At 39.2% G+C, this 20,848-nt stretch overlaps 1 protein-coding gene across 1 annotated transcript in view; it reads left to right on the top strand.

The window, feature by feature from the left end:
• Nucleotides 1-20,294, top strand: part of LOC104864144 (chondroitin sulfate proteoglycan 4) — a 64,164-nt gene extending 43,870 nt beyond the window's left edge. The window contains 3 exon segments of the mRNA XM_033761854.1: nucleotides 3,170-3,342; nucleotides 16,474-16,660; nucleotides 17,299-20,294. Coding sequence (XP_033617745.1) covers nucleotides 3,170-3,342; nucleotides 16,474-16,660; nucleotides 17,299-19,265 — 2,327 coding nt within the window. The 3' untranslated portion in view covers nucleotides 19,266-20,294.
• The last annotated feature ends 554 nt before the right edge of the window (nucleotides 20,295-20,848 follow it).

Genomic DNA, 20,848 nt, shown 5'->3' with positions numbered 1-20,848 from the left:
CTGTTTCTTGTTGTAGGGCTTTTCACGTATTAGGTACTTAACAATGTTTGTTGAAGAAATGTATGAAGCTTCCATGCTCATGTGATCCTGTAACTTGATGTTATAGTGGCAGCTGTTTTTCATGAAACGAAGAACTAGGTTAAAGTTTGTTTAGGAAATAGTGTTTACGAGAAGAATAAAACTGATTTCTTTACCCAAGTGCTCTCACAGGCTTTAATGTACTGGTTTGCTTTTTAAATCTGAGAAGTATATGTAGAGTGAAGGCTTGCCAAAGAGCTGTGGTTACAGAGCCCTCTGAGGACTTCCATGCTGAACAACAGTTATTCTGTGCTTACAAATTTAGGTGGGACTTCACAGAAATTCTTCCCTAATTAAATGACTGGAACTCACTGGTGAAAACATCAACTGCTTTTCTAAAATGAAATGGGACGGGATAATGTTAGCTTTTTTGTGAGTTGGGCTGGACAAGAAGAGATGCTTGTCAGGCAGTTGCAATGTAGGGTAAACTGGTTTTACTGCCTGAGCAACTCAGAGTGACTGCTAAATAGAAATTAAACATTAGTGACTTATGGGTTAAGTAGGCGGAAAAGACAGTGAGGGACTGACTGAGTGAAAAGCACTCTGCGCCTCCAACAGCTTGGGTGGATCCTGTACTCCACAAGGCTAAGATGAATGAAATGATATCTTTAAACTTTGGGTTTTTTGTTTTGCTTTTGTTTTTAATTTTTTTGGTACTGGGGATTGAACTCGGGACTTTGCACTTGCGAGACAGGCAGTGGAACCACTGAGCTAAATCCCCAACTTTAAATTTTGTTTTTAATTCACAGTAGTTGTACAGCTTTATGGAGCACAGTGATGCCTTTGTACCTCCGTACACTGTGAAAAGATCAACTCAGGGTATTTAGGTCATCCATCATCTAAACATTTATCTTGTGCATATAACGAAAACATCCAAAGTCTTCTCCTAGTGATTTTGAATTATGCAATGCAGCCTTGTTGACTTTGATCGCACTTCTCTGTAATAGTATATCCCACCCTTCTCTTACTTGGCTGTGCCTTTGTAACAGTTGCTCAGTCTCACCCCACCTCTTCCACCCACCATGACCTCTGGTGACTGCTATATTGTTTTCTACTTCTATGAGCTCAGCCTTTTTAGGTTCCACATATAGATGAAATCATGTGGTGTCTATCTGTCTGTGCCTACCCAATTTCAGTTAATATTGTGATCTCCAGGTCCATTCATGTTGCTGCAGACAAGATTTCATGCCTTATTTGGCCAAACAATATTCCATTGTGTATAGATACCATATTTTCTTTATTCATTCATCTAGTGAAAGGGGCTTAGGTCCATTCCATATCTTAACTATTATGAACAGTGCTCCAATACACATCAGAGTGCAGATATCCTTTGAAAATGATTTTCTATCCTTTGGATAGAAACATATTTTAAAAAGAGATCCTTTTATCTCCCTATCTCTAATGGTAACCTTGGAGATGAAGGAACAAGTTAATATAAACTAGGGTCTTTTATAACAAGGAAATAAGTAAGAAGGTACTGTAGGAAAATGTTCCAAAGAAAAACTGACAATGATAAAGTTGAACTGGAGGTGTGAAGAGACCACACACATAAGAGATGCAATCTATCTGTAGGAAGAAAGGACCCCACCTTGCCCGGAAGGGCCCCAGTTATGACTATAACATTGACCAGAGGCCCAGAAACATTCTCTTGGTCTCCCTGATGTGACCTCCCATTGTGGTCCCCAGTTCCAGAAACGAGAAAGTACCAATGACTGCAAAAATTATTAACAGCAAGAAGTGAGAGGAACATGGGAGGCAATTACAAGCATCACTCAAGCATTTTGTGTAATAATCAAACTTGTGCCAAGGTGGTTCTGAACTTGGGGCAGAAATATGTTTCTGAGGCTGACTTTCACTTACCTTCACTCCCAGGAGCCTCAGGAACCAGTGCTTACCTTAGGGGCTCAGGCATTTTAAATGGAGTCTTCCAATGACAGGGTCATAAAAATCTTTGCAAGTTTAGAAGTTATCCAGACCCAAAGCTGGCTTTTTCTTGTAGTTAGCTCAGGCTTTATGTGGTTTAAACACTGCATCTGGTGGCCCTTGCTCTCTGACTACAAAAACTGAGTAAGGAAAGCACAAACAGGATGTCATTCAGGAGGCCTAGCTATTATTGGATGGTTGACTTAACTTCATAATTAACTCATTTAGTACCTACTCAGAGAGACACCCTTTAAAGGGCTAACATGAAAGCCCTTTATCAAGCACTAAAACAGAAGGGGCGAGGTAAGTTTAGCCGGAGAAGGATGGAAGTCTATTTCAGGCCTTTCATTCTGCAAGGTTGGGGATATTTCCCAATCACTGCAAGGGGAGGGGATGTTCACTCTGATTCTGTGCACCTATAGGTATGATCCATGTACCTTCCAGTCTGTGAGCTGATGACGATGGAAAGTAAGTGAAAGTGTTTACAAATTTTTATAGTAATTTGATGTTGCTGTGACATTTTTATTGTATTTTACAATATATTGGTCCACAGTGGACGAGAAAGGAAAAACTGATCCTTTACCACAGACTGTTTACGGAGTGTTGCTCTAATCTGAGTGTGCCCAAGCCTCTTTGGCCTTGGGTTACCAGTGAGGCCACATTAGCGTCAAAACCCATGTGTCACTGCCCCCACAACCTCCCACTGCCTTGGTGTTCACGTGGGCTGTTGCTCATCACAAGGTTCATGAAACATGCAGGTATGGGGTCCTCAGAAGGTACCTCACATTCATGAAGAACAAATCTCTGCGGCTCAAGAGGAGGGGGCTGTGTCTTATGTTCTCAGCACTACCCAAGCTGCTCTCTCTTTACATACCCTGAGCTGAGCAGGACCCACATGCCATTGCTGGCTTTCTCTAGGGATCAGTTAGACACCCAGGCCTTGGCTTGGAGAGAGGAGTGGTAAGAAGCTTGTTTCTCTGAGATTTCTGGAAACATATCATTCCCAGAAATAGATACCTGAAGGATCAGTGTCAAGTTAGACTAGCCGTTGTCCACACTCATAACCATGTGTTTTCCAAGGAGTTTTCAGGGATCTATAAACATTTCTTCATTAATAGGTGGCCTTCCTATGTATTCTACTTAAGTACTTATTTTAATCTTTCCTTAGGCTCCTTGAAGCCCCTTTCATCTCATGATCTGAAGGCTGTGACTAATGATGTGTACAACGCAGGAAACAGAACTATAACTTTTATAGTTCTAAGTTCCCCTAGACTTGGAAGGTTGCTGAGAATGAACTCTGACAACAGCACAGAGGATGTTTCCATTTTTACCCAATATCTGGTAAGTCTTGATGTTTGTTTTGCTGACATCAATTTGTCTCCGTCCTGTGCAACCCAATAGACATGCTCTGCTGCCCAGGCAATTACTCATTCCAGCTGTGCTGGCTTTAAAACCTGACACTTTGTGGGTAGCATGAGACATAGTTGTCATAAGACACTATACAAACTCTGTGTCTAATAAGTGAAAAAGAATAATTTTATCATTAATGACTGACTTAAAAGGAAATTGAAACCATAGTGGGCACAGTAAATCCTGCAGGGCATATATGTATGTACAATGATATTTAATATTAGTATTTAATTATAATTGTATGTGTATACTCCATATCCATACCCAAGTATTTCACACTTTACTGGTAGTTTACTACCAGTACCATCATCCACTAGCTTCTTAGTGAAATGAATAGGACTTCCAACCCCTTTTTTTTTTGTATTCCAGCCAGGAATTGAGTTGACCAGTTATGTTTGTTTAAATATTATTGCATTTTCTAAAAGTTTGTGCTTCCAAAGAGAGTTCATGAATATAAATATTCCTCTTGTTTGCCATTCAACTTTTTCCATTCTGAAAAGCAGTATATGCATCTATCCAAAAGTTGGTTTGAATGTAGATTTGTATGACCGAGGAACAACAACAACAACAACAAAGTACAAAATCAAGTTTTGAGGAACTAGCAAGAGTAAACTGTGTGTCTGCCATTAATCTGCATCCAGTTTGATGTGGCAGGATTGCATTTCGATTTTGCTTTGCTAGTGCCTTTGTCTAGACATTTAAGGGAGCTGGTATTGAAACTAGTAAAAGCTCTGAATGTGATGCTAAAAAGAGGAAGCATAATTTCTCTGGTTCACAAATGTAGTTTAGAAAGAGGAAAAGATTAGGATGAAAAGTATGTTGTGTAGGGGAGCTGAAATGTGCCTACAGGGATCTAAACATGCCCAAGGTCAGTTTGCATTTGAAGAGTAACAAAAATGGTAACAGTCATATAGAGACGCCTTGGCTCTAGCCTCAATCCCTTTTTCTTTCTTTCTTTCTTTCTTTCTTTCTTTCTTTCTTTCTTTCTTTCTTTCTTTCTTTCTTTCTTTCTTTCTTTCTTTCAATTGTGACTATAATTATTGCAAGCTTTATTTTCAGTAATCTTTTACTTTATGAAAACATAAAACATAACGAAATAATGAGAATAGCAATGGTTAATGCACTGTGTACCACAATCTTGAAAATACTCAGAGCACAAGACAGACAAAATTGCAAATATATAAAGTTTTTGATTAGTGAGGTCTAAATAGGCTTTAGTGAATATAGTAGCCAGAATCCTCTAGATTTTGCTACAGTAACAAACAACTTCCAAATGCTGTGGCTTGCAAATGAGAAAATTTCTTACTTATATTGTACAGTGGCTATGGGTCTATTCTGTGTGTCCTCCCTTTTCCAGGATCTGAGTTAAAGAAATAGCCTCTCTCTTAGGCATGGCTGTTCTTTGAGCAGAGATAAAAAGTTGTAGAATCGTGTGGTAACTTTATAGCTCATGCTCCAAAGTGTCACTTGTGTCTCAAGAAAGCCATGTGAGCCAGCTTGATGTGAATGAGGTGGAGCTAAGTAAACAGAACAGTGGACAGTCGCTATACTGGGCTAAGCTGAATCTGAATACTTTTTAACTTTGGAAATCAGGGTGTGGTTTTGAAAACGAACCACTTTTAAAATAGAACACATTTCTGCACAGGAAATGAATAGCCCAGGGTAGGTGTAAGAAAAGTCTTGACTGATTAAAATACAGTTATTTTAAGATTTTATTTTTGCCCCCCGCCACAATTCCTTCTGCTCATATGAGCAAATGAGAAGTATAAGAAAACATTAGCAATGGCAAGTGTTGGCCAGACAGGCTGCACAGTGTATCAGAGGTGAAGCCCTTGGCTGTTAGTTTATATGGAGATAGGAGTAGGCTCCAGCCTAAGCAGTACCACAGTTTGGGGCAGGGAGAGGAGTTTTTCTGTCCTTCATGAGTAAACCAGGGTGTGTGTTTCTTCTCAGTGCATGGCCCCTTCCTCTCCAGAGCTGGCGCCTGCCACACCAAGGGCCTCATTTACTGCTTTGACTCTAAGGACAAAGGAGAGATTGTCTAATTATATACAGAGTGTGATTTTAAAAAAAAACACAGTGAATGTTTAAATTTAAAAATATTGCAGTGAAAGACACATTGTCATTCCCTCTCATAAACAACCCTTGCTTTGAACACACCTCTCCCACCGTTCTTGCCACTTTCTAAAGCAGTTCTAGAAGTTCTGTTTTGTGACTAACTTTAGCTATGCTGTCACGGCTGCCTAGATGTCCTGAATCAATGGAAAATGTTCACCTTTGGTGATCACTCTAACTTTGGGGAGTATCCGCAGGGAGCCAGATCTAGTGAGAGAAGAGGACAAGAACACACGTAGTAGTGTTTTGACAAGCCTGCCTTTCCATTTAAGGACAAGTGGCAGCAGCAGCAGCATGCACTGTAAATTTGAGAATATTCACTGTATCTTTGCAAGGGTAAAGACAGGAAAGAGGACTTATAAGAAAGACTTCAGAAAGGGCCAAGAATGGTGAGATACCCAATAGCCATTTACACACAGTGCTCGGGAAGAGAGAGAGAAAAGGAACCATGGGCCAGTGACTCTATTGGGTATAGGAGATGTTATCCACATAAGTTTCCCAGAGGGAGTTTTCACTGGCTGGTTTAAAGTAGACAGACATAAGTTCCGGGAAGTCATGCAGTGACTGCATGAAGTGGTCACTGTGACATGTGGGGTGTGCGGTGTAGTGAGATCAGTCATGCAGGATGAATTAGCTCTCCTTTCGAGAGGGCTGCAGGGGAAGTTGAGTAAGTTGAATAGCTGGATGGGCCACACTGAGGAATTGGGGTAAGGGTAGAACTGGAGAGACTGGCTCTAGAAGGCTGAGCCTTGCTTTGGTGTGAAAAGGTTCAACTGATACGCAAAGGGGATGCTGAGGCAACATAAAATGATAAAAATTTCAAACACTCGTTAAATGATAGCAAAAGCTGATATTATCTTTTTGTTCTCAGAAATGTGAAAAGTCCCTTTAATCTCCTACTGGCTGAAAGAGGAATTTCCCAGGTGAAGGGAATTTTCTGTGTTTATTCTAATGTGTAATTTTCTGAATGGAAGTGAGTTCATCAGGGAAGATTGACATTTGCTTCACCTTATGACCCACTCACTGATTGTTTCCCTTTGGGAAAAATCCTGGTTATTCTCTAATACATTTTTCTGGGGTGTGGTGACAGAAGAGAGGGGAAGAAAATGTAAGGGGATTAATGCAGAACATGAGTGCTCTGCCCTCCATCTTAGGGCAGAGCACAGACGGGAACAGGGATGAGGCCTGGAGCTGGGTGAGTTCCAAAGACCCAACTCCAGTGGTCACAGCAAGAAGGACGTGGTGGGAAGACTTCTCACTGACGTAGCTGAGAGCCTCTGCAGCCAAGTTGAGAGTTTTAACAGGATGTGTTTGGCTAAATGTCTATGTGTGTCCCTGGAATAACCTGTCTTCATCTCCATTTCAGTTGTCATAACATCAATAACGTGACTAGGGCAGGGAGCATGAAGAAAAAACTCTGCGAGGCTATAAACCAAAATGCAAACTATTGAGTTTTTTATGCTAGTATCTTATTTTAAAGTTTCAGTGTATGTGTTGTTTTCAGAATATAAAAAACATGCTTATTGTAAAAATAAAATCAGAAAACATTGAAATGTTAAATGTGTTGAGAAAGAACAGAGCATCACTCATAAGTACAGTGGATTTTAATCTGAAGATGATACAATTCTGGTTAAGTTTTATGTTCAGAGTGCACATTTTCATCTGTTACTTGGGAGGAAGAAAAATTTTATTATTCATTTTTCTGGCTCCTCCCTTTCCAGATCTTGTTTCTTTTTCATATGGAAATGGATGTGAATCTTTCCTGCAGTTTTAGGGCCTCTGTCAAATAAGACTCTGGTCAGCTCCCAGCCATGTTTTGATGGCTCAAATTTACTACCTAGCAGCTCCAAAACACTTGGGAAAGTAAAAGAAATGGTGACGTCAGGCTGTGGATGGAGGAGGTGAAGAGGATTTTCTCTTTGACTCAGGGCCTAGCTCAACAGTGTAGTGCTTACCTCAGAAACCAGCTTCTCACCATCCAGAGTTCAATCCCCAGACCACAAAGGAAATAATAAGAAAATTAAAATTACAATAATTTTAAAATTTCCCTTACTCGATGAAAGTATTTACTAACACATTAGGTAGTTTGATTAATTCTGCTGTTTGGTTGGTGGAAACAAGACAGTACTTGGGAAACAATTATAAAAGGAGTTCAGAACTGTTTGGCCTTATGTAAGTTACCAAGTGGATTTGGTAACTCTTTGGCTTTCTAAAACAGATTTTGTAGTTTTAAGAGTCAGCTCCAGCCAGTAACCTGCTAAGTGTCCAGTTGGGAGAGTTTTTTGGGCAATTGATATTGATGGCTCTTTCACATCATTACCTGGAAGACTGAATTGTTTCCAGCTCTCTGCCACCTTGAGCAAAACCACTCTGTTGTTTGAAAGTAAAAGCCATACTCTTGGGCTAGGATTTAGATCAGTGGTGCCACCGCCTGCCTCCCAAGTGTAAGGTCCTGTGTTCAATCCCCAGTACAAAAAGAAAAAAAAAAAAAGCCACAATCTTTTTTTCTTATGATAAATGACTATTTTAATCAGTAGATGGAAATAGTTTGTGAGAGAAATCTTGACTCTGTTATGTTTAATACCATTACTTTGGCAAAATAATTGTGAGGAAAAAATCTTACATCATCATTCAAAAAATTTTTATCTCAGAATTTACCATTTTTCAAACCACACCAAATCAGCGTAGCAAAATAAACAAGTAACTTTGCTTTTTACCATTATATTATATATAATATATTATATATGTTGCAAATGGGGAAAGCTAGCCTACAGAAACTTTTGCAGAAAATCCTGTGTTCTGAAGAATTGAACACACAAGCACATGGAGAAAGTAAAATCATTGGATTTTTAAAAATTGAGTGAGAACTTTTTACAAATTCAGAGAAGTTATTCCTTTAAAAGAATGTTATGAACAAAATAAGAATTGTATTCTATAGTAAAGCAGGGATCCTTTTCCAAGTAGAACATGAAGCTAATTGAGTGATTTTCATTCTGGTGCTCATTGAGATAATTTAGTCATTAAAAGCAAAATGTTCCAGTTTTGAGGTTTATGATGCCTGGCCTCTTTTCTTTTCTACAAAGCCAGTAATTACATTTTAGCTGTTGTGCTGCTGTGTGTGGGAGATCATCAATATAGATGTTTCCAGGGACACATTTAGAAAATTATACAATCGATTCTAGGTTATAAATTTTGTCTAATTATTCCTTCTCTCAGAATCTGGGCTTTTTGCTTCTGACAACATTTATGTTTTAAGGAATTGTGAGCACATTTCCCTGGGGATAGAAATTAATTTATTACAGTTTGGTGGAGAATGCAGCCAACTTATGGCTTATTAAGCCTTGGTTTTTGAATTTGCTGACCAGGGAGATATCAGTGTTTTCTGTATTGATCATTCTGGCCCCCACCCTACCCCTGCTTTCTTGGGGTCTCTCACTTAATAGCAGATAGACTCAGTAGTCATTATGGACATTTTACATGATATTTTGGCAATGGCCTTGCTATTAAAATTTACTGAATTATGTGGACATTATTTTTCCATGTGTAGCAATTGTTGTCTTGTCACTTAGTCACCTCTTCACTGTTCAAACTGAAATTGGCTTTAAATAACCAGAAGTGCTTTTTTCTGTTAGAACTATTGGCATAGTAAATTACCACAAACTTGGTGGCATTTTGTAGCTTGAAGCAGCCAAAATTTATTTTTGCACAGCTCTATAGGCTGGAGTCTGAATTCTATTTCACTGGGCCCAGATCAAGGTGTAAAGGGAGCTGTGTACCTTGCAAAGCCTCCGGTAGTTCCTTCCTTGCCTTGACCAGTGTCCTGTCACTGCACAAACTCCTTTGGATGTGGGTGCATCACTCCAGTCCCTGCTGCCACGGTCATTCTCTCTGTAATTCTCTATTTGTTTCCCTCTTTTAAGGATGTGTAAGTTCAGCTGGGCCACTTGGATAATCCAGGGCGATCTTTCAGTTTTCTTGTGGTCCTTGACTTAATCATATCTGCAGTCTTTGCTTATATATATAAAGGGACTTTTACAGGGTCCCAAGATTAGGATTTCATATCTATGGGAGGGATTTTTGGCTGACTACACTCATATAACAAAAACAAGATGTCCTGTACCGTCTCCTGTTGTTTCTAATTGTAGCTTTTTATAATACCTCATTTATACTTTTATTAAAAGTCTATACATTTATAATGGCACGAGACCCATGAAACTCTTCTATACAAATGTGAATTTGGACTTCTTTGCCAAGTAGAGGAGTAAGTGGGTATGCTTCTGGGTTCCTTGAAAATATTTGAATTCTAGTTGGTTTCTGTGGAGACTTATCCAGTCATAGAGTGGCATGAACCTCAACTTACAGATACTTACTTGGACCAGGTATTCTGTTACTCATATCTGCTTACCTCTTTCTGATTATCACCCTTTAGGAGCTTAGGGTCCTGAAGTGCATCTTCCCCATTATCACTAAGAGGAATCACTTTTTTATCTTAACCCACCCCTACCTTATTTTTCCTGATGTCTGGGAACTCTAACTCTTGGCACCTTGGGCTGTCTTGGGCTTCTGTTCTGTTCTTTGGACCTTGATCCCTGTATGCCTGGCTATTTTCTATGGCCAGGTTGGTGCTCGTGGAAAAAGAAAAAGGGCCCACAGAGAAGAATCATTCTTCTGAAATCATCCTTCAGGAGCACAGAATCTGGGCACCTTAAAGAATGCTAGTTTTTAGCCTTTTTGTTAATCCTCATGGAGCCTTGGAGACTATCTTCTGTTTTTTAATTTTTTTTTCTTTCTGTAGTCTCCTTTCCCCATGAATACCTGCCCAGGACAGAGAGACAGTATTTTAATCAGTTCTGTTTCCATTGCTCCTCTGGACAGCCACTGTCTTATCCAGAGGTATGGGCTCAGGCAAATTCTTCATGTTATGGAGACTCCATCTCTCAGGCTCCTTCCCCCACCTGTCCTGAACCCTAATAATTTGGTTACTCTATCCTCCAGTGGGAATTTCAAACTATATTTGATTTTTAGGCCCCTGGTGAGAAAGATGAGTGTAAAGGACTCTTGCCAGGTTTCCTTATTGAGATCGTAGGAAGCTATATTTAGAAATAATTCAGAATGGAGAAATTCTCCTGAGTGTTCCAGCCCTGTCCTTTGGCCAACCTTGACAATCCCATTTTCATTACCCTAAGTCCTGTCAGTGTGTACATTTACAGACCAGTAAAGGAAGAAAAATCATCAGATTCCATGCTATGGTTGACTCCACCAAGCATGGTGTACCTGAGCTCCTGCTTAATCCCTGATTTCATCCAATGGAACCCATAGTGTTTCTGCTCTCTGGCTCCAGTTTTACAAAGCTTAGCACTGTGCACATAGGTATCTGTTGGTCACTTTGAAGCCCAAACAAGAATTAGCCTCAAGCAAAACTCCTTTTCCTTCAGTCCCACTCTTTCTCCCAGTTTCTTATGAATCTCTACATATGGTCAAAAATAGTACTAGTGTAGAACTGGAATACAGCCTTTCTTTAATTGGCTATTTGCGATAAACATAGTCAGTGGCATGCATTATTTCTTTGAATCATTGCAAGTTTGAACAGCTCTGACCAGGATTAAGTGTCTTGGTCAAATCAGACCACAAAGTGGCATTAGTCCTTCTTGGTTATACTTGCCAGCTGATGTTCCCCACTGCTAGGTTCATTGGAGTTGAAGAGCATTTCTGGTGAATTTCTTTGTTACCTGGAATCTCACTGAGTATTCTGCATTGGCCAGAGCCAAAAGGGTCCCAGCAAAGTGCCATAGGAGAAGGAGCTCTTATCTGCAAGCCTGGAGATATGGCTATTCCTAGCTCTGTTACTAGCTACCTCTGTGAGGGGGAAAGGCATAGTTCCCTGAATTCCCTACTTCTCTAAGATGCTGGGCAGCTTCTTAGCTGTGACCTTTAACTTATAACAGAAAAGTCAGTGAGGTCATGGTCTTTTTAGAGACAAATCTCTCCTTCAGTGTCTGCCAGATATTCTTTTTGGTTTTACAAACATCAAGGATATAAGATACAGAAATCTTAGATCTTAGAGATTCAAGGGCCATATATATATATAAATAATACTATGCATTATATCTAATATATAATATGTATTATACAATACATATATATAATATAATAATATGTACTATATAATATAATATACATTATGTATTGTGAACAATATATAATATGTATTATATAATACACATATAATATGTATTTATATATATATATATATATTATATATATATATATATATATATATATATATATAAGAGTATTACCCTGTTCTAAGACTTGGAACCACATACCCATCTCTTCATGAGTAACTGGATTACAGCCTTGTTAAAATCCCAAACAATCGAGGTAGGGGCAAGAGGATAGCGGGTAGGGTTTGGGAGGGCAGGGAGAGACCAACCTGTCAGGATAGGAAGAAACCACTTCTTGTTCTCCGAGTGTCCAGGGCGTTTGTGGGTAGTATTACCCTGTTCTAAGACTTGGAACCACATACCCATCTCTTCATGAGTAACTGGATTACAGCCTTGTTAAAATCCCAAACAATCGAGGTAGGGGCAAGAGGATAGCGGGTAGGGTTTGGGAGGGCAGGGAGAGACCAACCTGTCAGGATAGGAAGAAACCACTTCTTGTTCTCCGAGTGTCCAGGGCGTTTGTGGGTTGCTCCCTCTCCCTCATTCTGCATAACTTGGGTCATCAGAGAAAAGATGGTCCCTTCTTGAAGCTGATGTAATAAAACACCATGAGAGTTATTTTTGAAGTTATTTTAACTTTACATTTTAATAAGAATTGCAAAAAGAATTGTCATAAACTATTCATCCATATTCCCTAAATGTTAGCATTTAACCAAATTTACTTTATCCTTCGTTCTTTGAAGACATACACACATACTTTTCTAAAATTTTCAGAGCCAGTTTCCAACCTGGCCAGTTACCTCTAAATATCTCAGTGTATAATTTCTAAAAATAAGGCCATCCTCTTACATAAACACAATACAGTTTTCAAGATCATGAAATCAACATTTATACAATGTATTATACAACTGATAGATCATTTTCAGATTTCCCAAATTGTTCCAGTAAGTAGTATCTTTAGAGCAAAAGAAAAAAAAAATAGCCACAGCAGACACCATAGCATTTAGTTGTCAAATGTTTTTAGTTTCCTTTAATCTGGAGAGAAGTTATGTTGTCTTTCATGATCTTGCCTTGTCATTTGTTTTCTTTTACTTTTTTAGAGAGCAGGCCAGTTCTCTGTGGAATGCCCTCAGTTTGATCTTATCTGGTGTTTTATCTAATGTGTCCTAATGATGAGACTCAGAATGTGCCAGTTGTGTGTTCTGGGCAAGAGCTCAGGTTTTGAATTCTGGGCAGAAATGCCATGGGAACTGTTGGATTCTTCTCAGCACTTTCTATCAGCAGCCTCTGAAGCTGACTCCGTGCCAGTATTGAGAATTTCACATTCATTGCTTGATCTAATGCCACCTTTCAGATTTCTCTGCTGATAATATGCTGTACTGTTTCCTCCTTTGTGACTAGCGCATATTTTGTGAAGAGATGCTTTGTAGCCATTAAAATATCCTGTTTCTCACTACACTGTAGCCCACTAGTTCGAGCAACCACTTTAGGATTCCTACCTGAAATGCAATGGCTATAATAGTTGTCAAATGGTAGTTTTTCCTGCTATATTTATTAATTGGAAATCTACACCACTGGTTTTCTAATGGCCTCCCAGAAAGATATAAAAGAGAAAAATATCTGGACTAATAGAAATCTTTAAGAAATAGAAACATTCCCTTCCTTCTTCCCTCAATCCCAGAGTGCAGTTATCCAGCTAAGTGGCTAATATACCCATATTGAATAGAGTGGAATCCTGTGGACCTGTTGAAAGCTCTTCCAAAGACTATTTTTCTGTTTGGGGGTCCCAAAATTCTATCCATCTCTGAGATCCTTCTCTCCTTAGGTTCACCCCATACTTTGTTTTATGAAGTTCTTGTCTCGTGTTCCCTTTCCGGTCCTTCTCCCAGCACTAACAGGCATCACTGTGTATTATTGCTGTCTCACTCATAGCCCTTAGAACCTGGCTTCTAAAGCTACAGAAGCTAAAATTTGTCTAAACATTAAAGACCATTCACCTGCAAAACTCTTTCTGGGCATGATTGGCATGCCACAGGCACTCTTGTTCTCTTCTACACCTATTGCAGCTCTTTCAGTATCTATCTAGTCTTAAAATTCAGATTCTCAACATACATGTAATTTCATTTTCTCTCTCACTCTCTAATGTAGAATGTCAGTTGGTTATTCACTTAAATTTTCACTCTTGAAACAAATGGCTTTTTTGTAATAGAACTTAGACTTTTCCTCCATTAGGTTGAACTACATTTAGGAGTCTTTCCTATGGAAGATTTCTGACCTTTGTCTCAACTGTCCTCATTTAGGGGCACCATTCATTCTCTGGGACAATTGTTATCCATACTGCAAATATCAGAAGATACTTAGATTATTTAAACAACTTCTGATATATTCAGGAAGCTATTTTTCACTTATACCAAAGGACCAATACACAAGAATGACCAACTTCTAGGAAAACTTCCCTTCCTGGTTAATAGATTGTGTTACTTTTTGTATTGAGAAACTGAATTTCTATATAATATTGTGTCTCCCTTAAGCAGGACAGGAATCATCCTCTGGTTCAAAATTCATGGAATATCACCTGTTCCTGGAAGGAAAAATACATTTATGATTAATCTTTTTTCATAAATCAGAATCTCAGAACAGAAATAATAGGGCTGTTAAAGGAAACAGGACTTATTTTCTAGGCACTGTTGAGAATTTGAGGCTCTAGTTACAACCAGAAATCATTATCCTTAAAAAAGTTAATCCAATTTCCAAACCAAATTGGATTACTTTTAACCCAAGTAATCCAGTTTCTCCTAATCTTGTTTCTTTCTGAGGAAATGTTGAGCAATGACATTTTATTCTCCCCCTTTAAAATCCCCAAAGGAAAGCATTTCTTTGTCCCATTATTAAGTGGTCTAAGGAACAAAAATCTCCATACCATACCAACTGTTTTTGGACACTGTGGGACAGGGTGCTCATCTTCCACAGAAACTCCCTAGCCAAAAAGTCTTTCTAGAGCTCTTTATAGACATAGTCACTGAACAAACATGGAGCCAGTAATGCAAACTTCTGCTAATTAATACAGCATTTATAAATGTTGGCAGATCAGTAGACTCAACGGCTCTGTAAATTATATGATAGTTTGTTCCAGGCAATTTTGAACTGGATACTTAGTATGTCTTCACAAACCCACGTAAGTTCAGAACACATTATTAGATAGCAGGTGAGAAAATGTGTCACTCCTAAGAATTAAGAGTTGACTATTTTTCAGTTGCCCTCTCTTCTGAGGTATAGTTTTGCATTTTGAGTCACTGATATTTGATGAAGGACTACACACATGGTATCTGGATAAGAAAACACCGAGTAGAACTCATCCCCATTAGTTGTGTTAGAAAGGACCTTGACAAGCCACAGATATTAAAGACAAGTTAAATATTAAAAAAATACATTAGGCAAGGTGGGACAATTTGAACTCAATTGAGAATAATAATTGCAATGGAATAACATATATAATAACATTTAGAAGTTTGTAATGATTTCAAAACAATCAAGCATTTCTCCTATCCCTCTCATTCCTCTTTGTAGCCAGATAGCTGATGAATGAAAGTTCTTCCTCATACGAGACTGCCAGATAATGAATGAAGAAGGGATGATAAAAGAAAGAGTATCAGTGTTTTGCCATTGCAGCAATGGATCAAGACAATAATATCAATGAGTCTGTTAAGCTATTAAGTTACCGGGTGATGGGAAACCTTTCAACAGATAGATCGAGCTGCCAACATTTGAAACTCCCTAATAACCTTAACACATCCTAAAGAGAGTTAAGCAAATATTATTGAGCCTTCCAAGAAGTAAAAAAGGAAATTATCCAGTACAACTTGTAAAATATTCATATCCAAAAATTAAACCTAATTTTTACTTAAGCTTCTAAATTTAACTACTTTATATAGGAAACATGAGGAGAGAGGGACATGTTAACAGCATAAAGATGCAATTGGAAAAATCCAAAATATAGGAAACACTTCAGGACAACTCAATTTCTTCAACACATAAATTGCAAGAAAAAAATTAAAGCAAACCCATATGTGAAAAGAAATCTATGAGAAATACTAACTGTGCTATATAGACTCCCTGAAATCTTGCTTGCCCAAACAATAGTTTTTTTTTTTAATGTGGAAGAGCTACAAAAAAAAAAAGAGCAAAAATTGTCTTTCAAACTTAGAAATAGTTATCTTTTACCAGTATCTGCTAAAACATTTACATATGAAATGATATGTCTATGATTTGATTAAAAATAATCTGTTGGCAGAAAAGTCAATATGAAACATGATTGGTTGAGTTGTTCAAACTGTCTGACAAGAAAGTAGAAGTTTAGGTGTAGTTTTCTTTCTTTGTTAAATAGATTTTTGGGGGGCTGGGGTACTGGGGATTGAACTCAGGACCTGTGTTTGCAAGGCAAGCATGGTACCACTAAGCTAAATCCCCAGCCCCCTTGATCATTTTGAAATAGAATCTCTCTCTCTCTTTTGCTTCCCTTGGTACCAGGGATTGAACTCAGCACTTTGTGCCTGAGAGGCAGGCCCAGTGCCACTGAGCAAAATCCCTGGCCCTTCAAATAGAATATCATGTTTGAAAAATAAGTCATCCTGCTTTTAATGTTTCCAAATTTGCAATATGAGCAATAATTTCAGCATACATAAACTAAGTCCTAGAAAGATATGTGTCTCCTCTAGTTAAGATCTATTTTAATCTTTGTGTCACCCTGGAAACCAGGGGCTAATTTTTTTCACTGTCTGCCCAGGTCAGTGAAGGCTTGATACTATACCAGCATATAGATCACGAGAACACCAGCTGGACTGTGGAGGACTCTTTTACATTCATGGCATCCTCTCCACCTGCAGCAGTTCTAGGCCCTGTGGAGTTCTCTATTACCATTTCATATGAAATTAATGAGCCTGGTAGGCACAGCCTTCTGCTTGCAAATACAGGTAATGCTACTGAGAAATTGTATGTGCTTCACCTATATTAAAGTTGGGACAATTTGAAAATAGATCTTTCCCTTTTTGTCAATGCCATTATAATAGCCTCTGAAATAAAACTGAACAGTTATGAGGAATTGTTATTTGTATGCCCTCTATCTGGGCCTCTTTCTTTTCATAAGCTTAATGGTTGAATTGGGGAAGATTTGTAATTTGGCTTTAAATAATTTTCTTTATACCTCCAAATGGGTACTTCACCACGCCTACAACTGAACACTCGTGACAAAAAATGAAAATGACAAATAGGGTAAGTTTTTAAAAGGAAAGGGGTATTGAAAGCTGCACCTGTTTTCATGGCAGAGAAAGTCCAAAAGTAGCTAAGTTAGAAAATTAAATTATAAGTGAATCAATCTGAGGTTTTTAAGTGCACTTGCTTGAACTGTTTACTTAATTGTATATGTCCTTGTATATAAATTTCATTTTTTTCATATGCTTTGGGTAGCAGTGATCATTAAGGTACTTAAGCAACCAAAGCCCTTAGAAGAATCCCCTAGAAGAGGCAGATGTGAGGGAGAAAGCTTTACTGAAACTGTCATCTGAAAGTTCTAATGAAATGCCACCTGTTCTTCATGTTTATGTTTTATCAGGAGCTACTGTCAAGGAGGGAGACAAAGTTCTAATCGACCAATCTAAGTTAGATGCTTCCAATCTCTTATTTAAATTATCCAAATATCAGCGCTCTTCCTATGAAGTTTGGTTCCAAGTTACATCTCTTCCTCACTATGGAACCATCATGGTTGGAGAAAGAAATATTACCAAAGAAAAACCCAATTTCTCCCAGTACATCATCAATAAATTTGGAATGACATACCTTCATGATGACTCTGAGTCACTGACTGATAGTTTTAGCTTTGCTGTTTGGCCAAATGAAAAGAGCAAGTCTGCCACCAAACCAGAGGCTGGCTTTCTTGAAGAGTTGTTTAACATCACCATCACTCCTGTGAATGACCAGGCACCAGAATTAAAGACAAAAGGACTTCGGTTGCAAGTGCTACAGGGTAGTAGGTTGGTTGTGGGACCTGAAATCCTGAAAGTGGAGGATCCAGACAGTCCTCCAAATGAGATCAGATATATGATCATTCATAACCCCAATAATGGATTTTTGGCAATGGTTAACCATTCGGATGTACCTTGTCACCAATTTACACAAGCTGACATTGATAGCTGTCAGGTGTGGTTCATACAAGATGGAAGCCCGTCTTCTGGAGTGTTTTACTTTCGTGTGACTGATGGCAAACACCGTCCTCTCTACAAGCTTTTCCACCTGGATGTCATCCCCATCTCCATCACCCTTGTGAACCTCACTGAGCTGCTTCTCCCACAAGGCCAGACAATTGTCCCCGTCACCAATGCTCACCTGTCAGCAGTTACCAATGGAAGGAGCTCCCAGATCATTTACAGAATAGCAAGCCCCCTCCAACATGGCCACTTGCTGATTGAAAACCAGGTGGTCACTAGCTTTGCCCAGGAGGATTTGGACTCAGGAAAACTGTCCTACCATATGATAAATCTCACAGCCTCGGAGGACCAGCTACAGTTCTCAATGTTCACATCAGAAAGCAACCTGACAGGGCAAACACTGGGCATCAAGGTACAGCCTCTGTTGCGGGTTATGTCAAATCTGAAAGTTGCTAACAGAGTGGCTCATCAGCTGAGAAGAAAGGACCTTGATGCAAGTGAACTTGCTAATATGACCGACAGTGATCCCGAATATGAAGTGACAGAACCCCCTGTCCATGGAAGACTTGTACGGAGAGTGGTTCACAGCACCGTGATGGAAGATGCCACAGTGTTCATGCAGAAGGATGTTGACCAAGGACTGTTGGTGCTTGATGCACATGCTAACCTAACAGGCACTGATGTGCTGAATGACTCCTTCACGTTCCTGCTCAGGACAGACCATGTACAGCCAGCAATAGGTTATCTCCTCTTCACCATAGTGCCTCCTGACCTCTTACTTTTGCAAACTTTCACATCAGATGTTCCTTTAGTCACTGGAGAGGACCTTGGGACCTCAGTTTTCTCGCAGAAAAAGCCTGTGGTTTCTTCAGGGTTCACAATGCAAATGGAAACTCGAGGGAAGCTGACCCAGACCAGATGGCAGGCAGCGGATCCCTGGGGACAACGCAGTGGTGCAGAGCCACATGTGGATGGCACGAGCTCTCCCATGGGGGTCATTTGGCCACCAGCTGCCACCAAAGTCAGCCCTGGGGCATCCACTCAGCCCAGAGACAGCAGTTACCCTCTGATGGTCATTATACCCTTGGCTGCAGTGTTCCTCTTGCTGATAGTTATTTCAGTGACCTTGTGTATCTGGCTGCTGGGCCAGAAAGCAGAAAAGGCAAAGCCACGTATTAATCCCCGGACCAACCTAGAACCCACAACTCCAAGTTGTAAGCCAGAAAGAAGCATAACTGTTCCATCTGTCACAGTGATGCCCCTCATCAAAAGCTCCAGGAACCCCCCAGCTGGTCTTTTCAGGGCCCTACAGTATGAACAAATGGACCCCACAATGGTTAAACAAATCGTAAAATGTGCTCCTTGGGAGACCTAGGTGAACCTTGATCCCGACATGGTCAAACTTTGCCAACAAACCAACCCCACGCTGAAACACAACCAGTACTGGGTGTAGATGGAGGACTGGTGTTTCTATTGACTGCCTGTTTTGTATGAATACTAGAATAAGCACTGTGACATAACAAAAAAAATTGCTGGTTGAATTAAAAAAAGAAGCCAGGCCATGCTTGCCACTCAGTGCTCAGTCATAGCCCCAGGTTAGATGTTGGTGGTTGTTTATTGTAGCTCTCGTGAACTTTTCATAGTAGGCGTTCTTCCATAAATGCCTTCTTCTGGACTTCACTTTTGCAGTATATGTATAAATTTCATTGATATGTAAACCCCTGTCCAAGGTGATGCTGACCGTGTTGGCCCCACAGTAAATAGCAGTATTTATGTGGGAAGTAGGGTTAAGGAAGGGTGTAAATATATTTCGTTGAGAATTGACTTCTGAGTGAGTCAGCAGGAAGAGTAAGAACTATCTCAGCAATAGGAGAGGGAATTTATCATGTCACTGTGTTTGTTTATGCAATATCTTTTCTCCCTTAGAGTTCCAAGGTTTAGTTTCCCAACACAGGAAATGCCTTGATGCTCCAGATAGCAGGACAGTCAGATCTTCTTGGAAGATATTCACTGAACAAATAGTAATTCCTTAGTTCATGAAGGCTTCTGTTTGTAAGCAGTTTCATTCACAAACAAAAATGTCTGGCAAAATTTGGCTTCCCTTTGCAAACTCTACATTGGGTGACAGACATCTTCCCCACATAAACACAAACACAGCCATCTTCCCCTGAAATGTAAAGCAAATTAATTTCACAAAGTGAAATACCACTGCATTGCATTTCATCAAGAAGCATTATCTATTCTGATCTGTAAAATCTAGCTTAGTATACCAAAAATATTTAAATTGCTAAAGGATAGAACTTTTGTTAAATGCTTTTGTGATGTCTCAGTTTGGCTTTACAACAAATTGAAATAAAGCCCAATTTGTAATTGAATTGTCTCATTTCATCCACCATTACCCAACTCCAGCATTAGTGTCTGTAATTGTAAAATGAAGATATTAGTACTTACATTAGGAAAACTTTGGGCTGTAAACCACAAGACATCCACTATTAATTAGGTGGTTTAAATTGGGGACTAGGAAACCTTTTCTGGAAAGAGTAACTTGGTAAAGATTAGGTTTTGTGGGCCACATACAGTCCCTATCATTCATTCTTGTTTATTTTAATAACCTTTAAAAAATGTAAAAGAAATTCTTAGTTCTTGAATTTACCAGTCTTTTGCTTAGGCAATAAAAATGTTGAATTGTCTGAGTTAGTGAGCATTGTGAAGGTGGGTGTTCCAATGCTGGTTCAGCAGTTCAAGGATGTCATCAAAAAACTGATGCTCTTGTTCTCCCTGCTTCACCTTCCTCAAACTGTAGCTTTTCATTCTTTTGTTCAGTTCCTGTGATGTGAGTTATGATTGGCAGCAGAGCTCCAAGCAGTACAGCTACATTCAAGGCAGAAATCACAATGGAGGAAAGAAAGATATGCCAAAATGGCTTTTTCTTCAAGAGACTTTTATTATTTTTAAATT

Source organism: Fukomys damarensis, unplaced genomic scaffold (assembly GCF_012274545.1).
Source record: "Fukomys damarensis isolate Sample0158 unplaced genomic scaffold, DMR_v1.0_HiC HiC_scaffold_1, whole genome shotgun sequence".
Lineage (NCBI taxonomy): Eukaryota > Metazoa > Chordata > Mammalia > Rodentia > Bathyergidae > Fukomys > Fukomys damarensis.
The sequence above is the reverse complement of the archived record's forward strand: the minus strand, read 5'-3'. Positions and strand labels throughout refer to the sequence as shown.